Source organism: Procambarus clarkii, chromosome 20, assembly GCF_040958095.1.
Source record: "Procambarus clarkii isolate CNS0578487 chromosome 20, FALCON_Pclarkii_2.0, whole genome shotgun sequence".
Taxonomy (NCBI): domain Eukaryota; kingdom Metazoa; phylum Arthropoda; class Malacostraca; order Decapoda; family Cambaridae; genus Procambarus; species Procambarus clarkii.
This window is the reverse complement of record NC_091169.1, coordinates 45,491,182-45,505,025: the sequence shown is the minus strand read 5'-3', so window position 1 is coordinate 45,505,025 and position 13,844 is coordinate 45,491,182. Positions and strand designations below refer to the sequence as shown.

Below are 13,844 nucleotides of genomic sequence, written 5' to 3'. Positions count from 1 at the left end.
TCTCTACTCCTGCAGCCCTGCCAAGAACTGGGCTATCCTGGAGATTGCTTCTCAGTGAGGATGTTTATTTGTAGCTCATAGGCTTACATAGCTTTCACAGCCAGACTATAAATTAAGTAGGAGGATACTATAACACTATTGTACAAAATGTTCAGAAATGTTGCAGAATAGATGCATTAGAGGTTATTGTTGAGGGATTACAGGGAGATAAGCATGGCCCTGAATGTGGAGTAATGGCAGGAAATCTTAGCAAATGTTACTGAATCAAGGTGACTTGGCCATTGAAGGGAGATCAGTAATGGTTGTGGTTTTCTCCTAGTGTGTATTGTGCCTCACACTTGGGGAAACTATAGTTGCAAGTTTTTCTGTGGCTGTTTTGGACATCAAGGATATTGTCTGTTATCTCTTAAGAGTAAAGTTTGCTTCTCCATTTGTTACATATTCCATTTATCAATGTTGCTAACCTTTTACCTCGGATTTACCGACAACCATATGCTTTTCGGGATGCTTTGGATCTGACTGTCTAAAAGCTTATTTGTCTTACCAAAATTTTGAGTAAATCTTAGAAAAGAGAGAGAGTACTGAGCCACTCATGAAGATTGTAGACTTGTAGATCTCCCTAGCTAGTCATCGGTATATGATCTTTGCTCAGTGATGTTCATTTCTTTATAAAGCACACTAGCCTTCTCCTTGAGATTTATATATTTATATATACAAGACAGTACATTGGATTTATGAGAGTATATAGCATTGATGTTTTTACTTTCTTATAAAGCCATTAACATGCATTGTGTTTTGGGCAGGTCCTTAATTTAGAAAATAATTTTAAGTAGGTAATTTCTAGCAAAATTGAAATTTTTTTTAACAGGTACATTGTAAGAAAATTTGAAAGATTAGTAGGTACATTAAAGTAAAATATGAGGGGTTATCAACAGGTACATTGTAGTATAATTTAAGGATTATTTCCAGGTTTAATACAGTAAAATATATGTTCAATATAACAACCATGATATAAGATGATAGCAGTGATAACAATGGTGAAGTTATATGGCTTAAGTACATATATTGGGGGATTGGGTAGCACTAGGTACATTGCGAGTTTAAAACACTAGGTAGGAAACTATGAACATGAAATTAGGTACTTTATGGTTTTATTTTTGAATAAGGCAAAATTGGACAGCTTTTCAGTTCGTTAGGGAGTGAGATGCAAGCTCCATGAGTTCATCATTTCTTTCCCATGCAATACACATTACTCCTCCCAGCTTATTCCTTGGGGAAACAATGGAGCTTTGCTCCCAGACAAAATTTGGATCAGTGTTTCTTCGTGCTGATGTCTTCAGTGTTTCTGTTCACCTACATCCATTTTTCATAATACTTTCAACAGTGCCATCAGCTTTTACTTGTTTTACACAATAAATTGGGTCATGTATGCCTATAACATGCAATATTACTGTATAATATAAAATTCCCTATTTTACTGAACATTTATTACAAACATTACTATCCACCAATATCCACTTTGTTTTATTTTTAATTATTTTCCTGATTCACCCCCCCCCCCAAATAATAAATACAAAACTACTGTGGTCACTGGATATTCTCTACAACGTTTCATTTGTGTTTCGCCTTTACCCTATTTTCCTACTAGTTCTTATTGTTCTCTCCAAAAAGACGTTCACAAAAGTGCTAGGAAGTAAGATAATGGAATGAATGAAGTCACAACACATACATAATCCTATCCAGTGTAGGTTTAGAGCTGGATGTCCTGCCCTTCATAATTGCTAGACCACTATAATATACTGATATACAGGCTGACCCCACCCTATAGCCTGTATTTCCTGTTATATCTGAAATTATTGTACTCCAGTATCCATATTTTATATCACAGTAGTACTTTGTGTGAGTTTCAATAGGTGCTGCAAACACTGCAATTGCCTCATTTAGGAGACCAATTATAAAACTGACTAATTTGTCATGTGAGACCTTTCACCTTTACACCTTGATTGTCTGCCATGAATCTCCTCTTTTATACTGTGTTTACCTATTAGTGACTACAGAGTAGTGGGATTTAGCTCTTGATGCCCTACCTCCTAGCCATTTATACTTTGAGGTTATCTTGAGATGATTTCGGGGCTTTAGTGTCCCTGCGGCCCGGTCCTTGACCAGGCCTCCACCCCCAGGAAGCAGCCCGTGACAGCTGGCTAACTCCCAGGTACCTATTTACTGCTAGGTAACAGGGTCATAGGGTGAAAGAAACTCTGCCCATCGTTTCTCGCCGGCGCCTGGGATCGAACCTGGGACCACAGGATCACGTGTCCTGCGTGCTGTTCGCTCGGCCGACCGGCCCCTTATACCTGATGCACTAATTACCCATCTCAGTCATTGTCTTAGTAGTATCAACTAAATTAACATGTACACTGTATACAAATCTTGAGACAAATAGGTCATATTCAAGTTGCATCAAGTTGAGGTCTTGATGCACAAATTCTAGATTCTCCTAAAAATTTTAATGTAATACTGCAAGCACTTAAAATACTTTTTATTTTTTAAACAGTTTGTTGTTAGAAGCTGGTGCTGATATCAATGTACAAGATCTAGATGGTTGGACTCCACTCCATGCAGCTGCGCATTGGGGGCAACGGGAGGCTGTCGAAATTTTATGTGAAAATATGGCCGATATGGATGTTCGAAATTTTGTGGTAATGATTATACCAGTGCATTGTTTGTTTTATATACAAATATTCTAAGAAAGGGTTATGCAGTTTATGCAATATGCTAATATTTTTATATTCTGGTGTCAGCATAAATTAATGGCCTTGTTCTGTTCAGCAAGGAATTAATGCATAATCTCCATGTACTCTATTTTATTATCAGGCTTTACTACAATATTTCTATACCTATTTATATATATTTATACATACAAAAGTTCTTACATTCTTGTAGAGCCACTAGCATGCATGGCATTTTGGGCAGGTCCTTAATCCTAATTTTTCCCCGGAATACGACACGGCAAATCATTTAACAACCAGGTACCCATTCACTGCTGGGTGAACAGAGCCTACAGTTAAGGATTGACATCCAGTCAATTATCCCCGGCCAGAATACTAACCCAGGCCAAAGCACTTGCGAATTGGTGAGCGAGTGTTTTACAACTGCGCCACGGGGATTTTGGTGATTCCCTCGACACCTTTATAATATAAAGGTTGGCAGTCCTATGGACTCAAGGTGGGATACGTAGGATGTGCTCGTATTAGAGGGAATGTTGACAAACTTTTGTATGTGAGGTCTTGAAGTACAGTGCACTGCCACTTACGTAAACAGATTTAGACAAGGTTACTTCCGCTGCAACCGACATAAGGTTGCATCCAAAGTTGCCAATTCTTTTGCTATTCAGTACCATCTAAAATATAGATTTTCAGAATTTAGAACAGAATTTTGAATTGGTTGTGTTGAAATCTGAATTGTTGTATTTATTGATTTCCAGATGGCTGTTTTTGTTCCTAGTTAATAATTTTTTCTGTGGCAACTGTTGACCTACTGTGAGTTTTCCTGTGTGGAAGCATGGTCTGACCTCTCATTACTCAAGCATTTTTACTGACTTTTCTTTTGATGTACAGGTAATCGCTAATTAAAAATACATTGCCTGGCAAGAATAGAAATAGTGCATCAGGTAAAGGTAAGAAACTTTCTTTCTATACCAGGTACCAGGTATACGACTAAGAAGGCAGAGTCATTGAAGAAACATAATCGTGGCTAGAGAGGCAAGCAGCTGTGCTGTTTATGGCATAAAAATCACAAAGAAGCAGACTGCAGAGTTTGAGAGTGAAAAAAAGAGCAGGAGTGGTACGAATAGTGACTAAAAAAAGCATTTTAGTGAATTTGTATAATGCTTTTTGTAGAATCTGTAGCAGCAAGAATGGCATGAACTTCAAGCATTGAGGCCTTCAACGCCAGTTCCGAGGGGCTTCTTGAGTTTAGGATTACATGACATAGGAGCAGGATTTCTGGTGAGGAACTTGGTGCATCCATTTAAAATTTAATTGCACCCTGATGACCAAGCATAGTTTTAATTACTCCATGTGTATTATGAAGATAAATCTGGTTATATTTAGAGAGGTTTGCTTTGAATTAGAAGAGCTGGCAGAGGAAAATCTTTTCAAAGTCGTAATGTTAGTAAAGAACAGATTTCTGCTATAGTGTGTGCAAATGCAGAGAGGGCACAAGCATTAAACCTTAAAGTGCGCATCACGTCATATGACGTGCTGGACGTTGTTCCAGTCAACTGTGCATCACGTCATATGATGTGTTGGAGTACTACGCAAGATTTAAACAGCCCGCGGATACACGGGGTTCACCACACCTTCATCAGGGCTCTTGTAAACAGACGCCATTTTAAAAAAAAATCGTGGGCCAAACTCCCGGGTGTTATTGGCCTCAGTATTGAGTGAGCAACCAAGCCTGACGCACGCAGCATGAGCTAACAGCACTGCTGTTCAGCTTGTGACCACAGCATCGCCTAAAAATGCCAAATTATACTTGTTCATGCTATTATGTAGCGATGACATTATTACAGAAGACCCCTGACTGTGATAAAACTGACCAGGGGTCTGATAATAGCAGGATTGTGGTGATATTTAGCGCTGTGCGCCATGGAAGGAGGAATAATGCTGTGGGAGGGAGGGTAGTGGCGATGTCTTTTGACTGTGTGTGGCCACCTTTTATTGACTGCACTCAACATACCAGCTTAGTGGTTCGCTATGGTGAACACAAATGTAGATACTTATATATAACTTGTGTATAGAGGGTATAAACAGCAAGAGAAGGTTTGGAGCCGCCATTTTGGTGAGGGCGGTGGCGTCGTCTGCACGACGCCACCGTGCAGACGACGGTGTTGTTTACTGGTTACCACGATGGTCTTGGGCACCATACCAGTTTATTTGTACAAGTATGGTGAATAAAATAGGTAGATATTTATATATAATGTGTGTATATAGCGTAATAACACCACACAGTATTGTTGGAGGAGAAATATTAGTGCGTCTGGCCTTGAGAGCGGCCGCTGATCAGCTGACTGTGTGAGTAGCCACATCTTTGTGCCTTTACTCACCATACAAGCTTAGATGTACAGTTATGGTGAACAAAACATGTAGATACTTATATATAACGTCTGTATATAGTGAATTATAGCAAAAACATTATTGTGGGAGGAGAATGTGGGCGAGTCAGTTGACTGGAGGGAGGGCGGGATTGGCTGGCTGGTACACGGCGGTCACTCCTCGTTACTTTTTTACTCATAATAGCTACTTAGTGGTTCGTTATAGTGAACAAAACATGCAGATACTTATATATAACCTGTGCTTATAATGTAATAACCGACAAAGTATTTGTTCACCGATTAATGAACATAATTGAATCAACAATATACACACCATATTTTTGAGTACAGCAATGATTCACTCATTTTATTATATAAATATATCAAACTACCCATTATTGAATAATATTACAGCAAAAAAAGTATGAAAAATCAATCAGAGACATTGAAATAATTCGGTAATTATCTCTTTGTGGCAACTCCGGCCTGATAGCTTGTGAGCAACAGACCGTCTGGGACGCACGCCGAGTCAGCGCCTATAATTTGCCAGACTTCCCCGCCCTATAGCGGGCAATATATGCCACTTACGATTTTTTTATTATTTTTCCCGTGATCAGTGAACACAAATTAACAGGTTAGAAAGAAAAAAATAAAAATTTTTTTTTTTTCAAAATGACATGCGCCTGTGGGGATGACAGGATATTAAACCCCGAGCATGTTAAGGGTTAAACACTGCAATTTTTAGTAAACCTGCTTAGCCACAGTCATTGAAAAACTGCTTGAATAGAATTCCTCTACTCTACTTCCTCTCCAAATCTACAGTACAGTACTTGATTCACTCATGCTATTTTATATATATATATATATATATATATATATATATATATATATATATTAGTGTTCAGTGAGAGACCACAAGGTCTCCTCTGAATACTTTTTATTTTCTTCTCCGAGGCTATGGGTCCCCACATTGGCACCAGAGGTGGTACCCTCACAAACTTTAAAAAAAAAAAAAAAAAAAAAAAAAAAAAAAAAAAAAAATATATATATATATATATATATATATATATATATATATATATATATATATATATATATATATATATATATGTATATATATATATATATATATATATATATATATATATTATATATATATATATATATATATATATATATATATATATATATATATATATATATATATATTTATTTATATATTATGTACACCAGTTGCATTGTGCTCCTGGCGGTCTGGGCTTCAGTCACTTCTGGGGTCTGGAGTTTTGTTCGTTTGCACCCATCTCTTCCTTTTCTGGTCTGGCAAAGAATGAGACTGCTGCTTTCCGGAGGGGTCCTTGGATTGTTGATGCTTTGTTGGTTTGGCCGGGGGTGCATCATGTTTTGTGTCCGGTTGTGGCTCTTTGCCATTACTTGCGCGCCACGGCCTCTGTGGCAGGGAACGCTTTTTGGGTTGACCCGGTTTCCCTTTTTCCCTGTTCCAGGGCGCGGGTCTCCCAGGTCATATACAGGATTATTTGGTTCAGCCAGCCTGCGGTCTATTCCCATGCCCACGATGTTCGTAAGTTCGCGGCTTTTGGCTGCTGTTTAGGTAATATGTCCTGGGCTGACATTCGGGCACGGAGCTTTTGGAGGCCGAACAGGGTCCTGGCCGCACTGTACCTCGTTAATGTTCCTGGCCCTTCTCCGGCGTGTGTATTCTTGGGTCGCAGGTTGCAGCCAGTTGTTTCGACTTCGAGTTAAAGAGGAAGTGGCGGCTGCCTCGCAGGTAAGTCCCTCTTTTCCTTTATCTTTGGTTAAGTAGCTGTGGGAGCCAAAGGGACACTCCACAGAAAACCAGTGTTGAATGTAACGAAACGCCATTTTCTGTGTGAGACCCGGAGACTCCCTGGCATCCCTCCCTCCCTCCCTCCCTCCCTCTCCGATCAGCATTTTTTCGTGTTTTTTATATTCAGCCTCTGAACTGGGGTTCGGTAGCCGGTGGCGGGAGGTCTGGGACCCCTCCCCCCTTTCCCCTTCTCAGGGAGGGGGGAGTTGTGCAGACAGCTGTGCGGAGGCTGTGGTGACTGTCATGATTGTTTGCTTGTTTTTGATTGGGTGAGTTCTGCTTGCTAGTTCGACTTTGTTTGCAATTTTTACCCAGCTGTAGTTTTTGGAATTCATACCTTTCTGGGTGCCTGACCTGGTAGATGGCAGGCAAAGACTGCTTCCAATTACACGGGGGTGTCTTTAGGCCATTGTTCCTGGTGCCTCTCTGAGGGGGACAGGTTCTGGCGCTTGTCCCCGGTAGGCCTAAAACTCCATCGATTGAGTGTTGTCACGGTGTAATAATATATACACATCAGCCCGGTATAGGTCTGGAGAGCCTCCGGGTCTCGCCCAAAAAATGGCATTTCATTACATTCAATGCTGACTTTTTTTTTTTCTTTTCTTTCTTTTACTTAAATCATTGTACAGTATTTTGTTTTTCCTGGAATGTAAATGATAAACATACAGTATATGAATTTATTTCTTTGAAAGAAAATTCAAGAATTTAAGAAAAAAATGACTAACTTTGAATACTGTTCTTAACAAATATTAGGAATTCAGACTATTTTTGGAATCACAATAGATGTACAGAACCAATTATCATTCATTTTATGAATTGTTCATTTTAGAAACATAATCTTTTCTTCAATAGATATGTTTTGTACACTTTGCATAGATTAATTCATAGTTATATGGAATGGCCTTGAAAATGGCTCCTAAAGTTTAACTCGGGTAAGTGTAGAGTAATTTAATTAGGTGAAGGGAGCAGGAGGCTGTACACATGATACACATGATACCATCTGGGAGGTGAAACCCTGCAAGAGTGAAGTAGAGAGAAAAACCTGGGGGTTGATATCACACCGAACCTGTCCCCCGAGGCCCACATCAAAAAGATATCATCAGTGGCATTTGCTAGATTGGCCAACATTTGAACTGCCCTTAGAAACTTGTGTAAGGAATCATTCTGGAATCTGGAATATGCAGCTCCAGCCTGAAGTCCATACCTAGTTAAACACAAGGTAAAGTTCGAGAAGACGTGAAGGTCACCAGATTTGTCCCAGAACTGATATGGATGAATTAAGAGGAGTGGCTACTGGAGCTAAACCTCATGTCCCTGGAAAACACATGAGTAAGGGGAGACATGATGACCACCTACAAAATTCTCAGAGGAATTTAAAGGGTGGATAAAGACAAAATATTTAGCATGGGTTGAACATGAACAAGGGAACACGGGTGGAAACTGTGTAGGCAAATGAGCCACAGAGACATTAGAATGTTTTTTTTCAGTGTCAGAGTACTTAACAATGGAATGCATTAGACAATGATGTGGTGGAGGCTGACACCATACCCAGTTTCAAATGTAGATATGATAGAGCCCAGTAGGCTCAGAAATGTGTGCACCAGTTGAGAGGCGGGAGCAAAGAGATGAAGCTCAACTCCTGCAAGCACAATTAGATGAGTACATCTCTACCAAGGAAACAATGAATTTCTTTTAAATAACAACACTCTTTTTAACTGCAAATCTTATACATCATAATTAGAAGCACGTCTCTATCAAGTGAATTATAATATAAAATACCTGTTATTCATAATTGTATTCTAATATAAGTGATATTCTTTTGAGATCAGAATCTTGATAGGATATTGTGAAATATGGTTACAAAATTAAGGAGCACATGTGAAACAATATAAGTCAACAATATTGATTAAAGGAAATTTTCAGTGAAAATTTTCCCAAGACATATAATTCACTTGAAAATATTATGAGCTCAAAAATATCATGTTTCTCAATGTACCTTTTTTAATAAATTATTTAAAATAAATGGCAATTATTTATCCATGCATACTTTGCTATTTCAAAATATTACCCATTGAAAAGAATTGATAATGCTGTGAAAATCAATTAGTATTTGTAATGAATGAAGTAAATGTGATACACACAGAAATCACAATAACGTGATATATCAAATGAACAAATCCAGAAGGGCCGTCCACAAGGGCTAAGGTGCAGCTGGGAACATCCCTGTGCGTAGGTTCGAACCATCATCACGGCCCTTGTGGATTTGTTCAAGTAAACGGATGTTCAGCGAGTCGCTGATTCTTTGACAGTTTATAATGCTTGTTTGTGCAAAGAGTAAACAATCTACCTTTTGATATGTATGTGTAGTTCTAAGATAGCCGTTATATGCTGTGAATGAGTACTGGTATACCTGTTGTTGTTCTAAGAATACCTGAGTTACTAGAAATAATATTTTCATGGAAACAAATCTAAATCTAAAAATTGATTGGAATAGGTACAGCTAGTATGTTATGAATATTTAAGACCAGGATTTTGAAAAAAAAATGGATGAAAAGTAAAAAAAAAGAGTAATGACTGCAGGAAGAGTTGGGAAGATGAATAGTATAGAAAAAGGAAGGAATGTTGGTATGGGAAAACTGGGAAAGTATATTGCTCCCTGCCCTGACCCGCCCGACTGGCCGGAGCCGAGCAGACAGCACGCGGGTCTTGTGATCCTGTGGTCCTGGGTTCGATCCCAGGCGCCGGCGAGAAACAATGGGCAGAGTTTCTTTCACCCTATGCCCCTGTTACCTAGCAGTAAAATAGGTACCTGGTTGTTAGTCAGCTGTCACGGGCTGCTTCCTGGGGGTGGAGGCCTGGTCGAGGACCGGGCCGCGGGGACACTAAAAAAGCCCCGAAATCATCTCAAGATAACCTCAAAACATGTGGTAGGGGAACTTAGACATGGAAAGGTGCATTGTGCTCAAAGTATAAGTAGTATGTTTTTTAACAGTTGGTGCATGTGGTTTGGGTATGGCAATAAGCACTCTGAGATATGGCATGAGTGATAGGGTTAGAGACTGTAATGTAGAGTTAAAGTGTACTACACTTGAATGGATGTTTGAGAATTGTTTAATGAAAGTAGTGTACTGTATATTGGCAATGGGGATCATATTTCAGTGATAAAGGAATATCATCATCATCTAGGAACGGTATAGTGGAATACTATATGAAAGAAAGACTGGGGAGGGGTTAGAGATCTTATAAGTAAAAAAAATGTGTGGTGATCAAACTTCCTGGAGGAACAACTAACACATCTGTTCCCTGATTGTACCTGGATTGGTTTCTGGGAGTTCCTCTACTCAAGTGTGGCCTGTGGCTACACTCAACTCGAGAGAGTTTGATCCAACGGACTAGTGCTTGAAGCAGCCCGTAGGTCCACATATCCGGTTGGTCCAGTACTTCTTGAAGAAAACTGTCCAGTTTTCTCTTGAAGACTTCACTTCTGGCAATATGTTTTATACTTGCTGGTTGGATATTGAACAACTGTGGTCCTCTGATGTTCATATAGTATTCTCTGATTGTGTCTATGGCACCTCTACTCTTCACTGGCCCTATTCTGCATTTCCTTCTATATCATTCACTTCAGTATGTTGTGATTTTTCTGTGCAAATTTGGGACCTGGCCCCTAATAAGGAGCACATGGGAGGACGGGGGGTAAGGAATCAGTGCAGTATTATAGGACAGATAATTGACTGCATCAAAATTAAACATTTTCAATTGTAAAGAAGTCAACATGTTTACCATTTACACTGAGATATATATTAATTGAAAAATTAGGTATTCTTTTTATTTTGCATATCTTGCCATGCCTTCTGGTCTCTGGTGGTGGTGGTGGTGTGTGCAGATTTGGAACCAGTCCTAGTACAGTATTTTCAAGGTGTAAATTATTTTGTACTGTATATTCCCCCCACAAAGTATAGAAAGTGTATCTGAGCAAAAATAGCCCCATTGAAAAGCCGAGGGCAGGCTGAAAGGGAACTCGACCAATATCGAAGGTCCAAAACCTTGCACCGCTCTCCTGCTACACAAGCAGCGCATAACCGGCTGACTTCTCATGGTGCCCAGAAGAGAATTTGATGAACACCTTCAAATAATACCTGGCTAATCAGACTTTGACTCATACATTAGGCTGTGAGCAGCTGGGTTGACTACCAACCAGGAGGCCTGGTAGGAGACTGGGCCGCAGGGATGGTGATCCTCAGAATCATCGACCGGTATACAGGAAAACTATTAAAAATCAAATAATTTTAAAGATAACAGCATAGGTATTGGTGTAAACCTTTTTTATAATAAACAACATGGCAATAAGATTTTTATAATATTGCAACAGATGATGATAGACAAGAATATGAAATTGAATTACAAAGGGAATGTATACAGAACTAAAGGAGCACTTCAGAGCTGCCAAATGGGATGGTGAGCTTCAGGGAACTGGTATCATTGTATGCAATATTTTGAGATTGCAAACAAAAGGCTCTCTGGGATGCAATATATACCAAAGAGATAAGGCAGAATACTAAAGTTTGGTTTAATAGAGCCTGCTGGAAGAAAATGTAAAAGCCTGGAAAGATTACAGGAAACAAACAGTCCCCAAGATGTACAAGTGATACAAACTAGCCAAAAGTTAGTATACTAGGGCAAGAGGGTCTGACAAAAACAAGTCAGGCCGTGTTGTGTTTGTGCAGGTGGTGGCTACTGGAGGGCAAGTGGTCATTACTGTCCTTTGCTGCTAACTTTGTGGTGAATTACTGTACAGAGTACTCTTACTAGATTGATTATGCATGGCAGATACCTGCTTCTCTTTACATGATGGTATTTGTGATTGCTATGAAATTCAATGGGAAATACAAATGGGTAGCACTGTTTACTTTGGACATGATAGATTCTAACATTTTTTTCAAGGTTGTAAAAAAAAAAAAGCAAATTATTGGTTGGAAAATATCTGTAGGCTGAATGCTAACAACCCACTTTTGGAATGGAACGAAAATTTGTAAATTTATGGTGCAAAGTTGATATGTATTTTTGTGAAGGAACATGCTCTTATGCTCCAATATACAATGTAGCAACACCAATATACAAGCTACAGTAGAGTTTAGAACTTTTTACTTATCCAGGGAGGATGTGTAGTTTTAGTTTTTTTATTTATATTTACAAGAGTTCTTACATTCATGTAAAGCCACCAGCACGCATTGCATTTTGGGCGGGTCCTTAACCTTATAGTGTACTCGTGGATTTGCACAGAAACAAAGGAGTGGGACTGGATGAAGTATCACCTTGGGTACTGAGGGAATGTGCATCAGAGTTCAGCTGCCTGTTGTGGTCTGGTAACTGAATGTAATACCTTGCAGGCATTACTTAATGTTTGTAAAATGACAGTTCTTTGGAAAATAGGCAAAGTATTCTATACTTAGTAATAGGTATTCTAATACTGTAAATATTTAAGAAATGAAGATGGGCAACATCTAAATTACAAACCAATATCAATAAATAGTATGATGGCTTAGACACTTGAAAATGCAATCAGACTTGCATGGATAAACCCGGAAAGTAATATCATGCTAATTGGTAAACAGTTTAGATTTTCTCCGAGGAAGCCCCTTGTATGGGCCAATAGGCCTTCTGCAGTTACCTGTGTTCTTAAGCCATGTGTATCAAACTTACCCAGTTTCAATGGCAGTGGGAATAATACCATACAGCCGGTCGGCCGAGCGGACAGCATGCTGGACTTGTGATCCTGTGGTCCTGGGTTCGATCCCAGGCGCCGGCTAGAAACAATGGGCAGAGTTTCTTTCACCCTATGCCCCTGTTACCTAGCAGTAAAATAGGTACCTGGGTGTAAGTCAGCTGTCACGGGCAGCTTCCTGGGGGTGGAGGCCTGGTCGAGGACCGGGCCGCGGGGACACTAAAAGCCCCGAAATCATCTCAAGATAACCTCAAGATACAGGAAAAAAAAAGATGAATGCACAGACTGAATATATGTCGACTTGGAAATTTATTTGTCAGGCTCCCATTCAAAAGCCTGGTTTGGAAATTGGAAGGCCTGGGAGTCATGCAAGGAAGGCTACTAAAATAGATGCGAATATTTGTAGCAGATTAAATAGCTTACTACTATTAACCTTACCTATCAAACTTGTGGGGAATAACTAGTGAAATGTCACAGGGATCGTTGCTAGCACTAATAATAATTATAATTTAAATTTGTGACTTTCTAGAAGAAATTGTTACATACAAATATATTTTCAGATACACAAGTATTGAAACAAATGATTTAAACAACTGAAGTTAACAAAAGCTGCTAGAAATTAATGTAAAAAATGGCATGCAGTGGAGTGTAGAAGGAATTAAATAAGCCCCATGTTGCTGCTTTAAATCTCTGCAACAGAGCTTGTTGAAATTGGATAGGTAATGGGACCTTTGAGCGACTGTTACAAGCAGTACTGTACATCACCACAGGACCATATAAGTGGAATTGAATGTGGCCTGTGCAGGGCTTGCCAGCTTCTAGATAGCATTGATGTACACGGACAGTGCCACAATGACAATTTTTATTACCGTGTTTCCAAAATTAGAATATACAGGAGTATGTTGTGGGCAAACTTGAGAAAGTATGTAGCTTAATTAGAAATAGTTTAAAGGCATGCAGCAAAATGAATCCTTGAACTTTCTTTACTTGAAGATAGAAGAAAATGTGGGTACTAGATGGTGACAAAAAATTACGACAAGGTTATAGGTAATAGTAGTCTTACTACTTGCACCAAACAGAACGAAAGGACAAAGGTGCAAGATCAAGAAAGAGATGTACGAACCTACCTGTTGGAGATTTCGAGGATCAATATCCCCAATGGCTTCCTGATCTGA

The 13,844-nt window shown here is 39.2% G+C and overlaps 1 protein-coding gene across 1 annotated transcript in view; it reads left to right on the top strand.

The window, feature by feature from the left end:
* The window catches only part of LOC123755300 (Myosin binding subunit), a 358,923-nt gene that overhangs the window by 73,518 nt on the left and 271,561 nt on the right, over positions 1 to 13,844 (top strand). Inside the window, exon 5 of the mRNA XM_069327906.1 lies at positions 2,555 to 2,699. Within this exon, the coding sequence (XP_069184007.1) occupies positions 2,555 to 2,699 (145 nt within the window). The remainder of the gene's footprint in view (positions 1 to 2,554; positions 2,700 to 13,844) is intronic.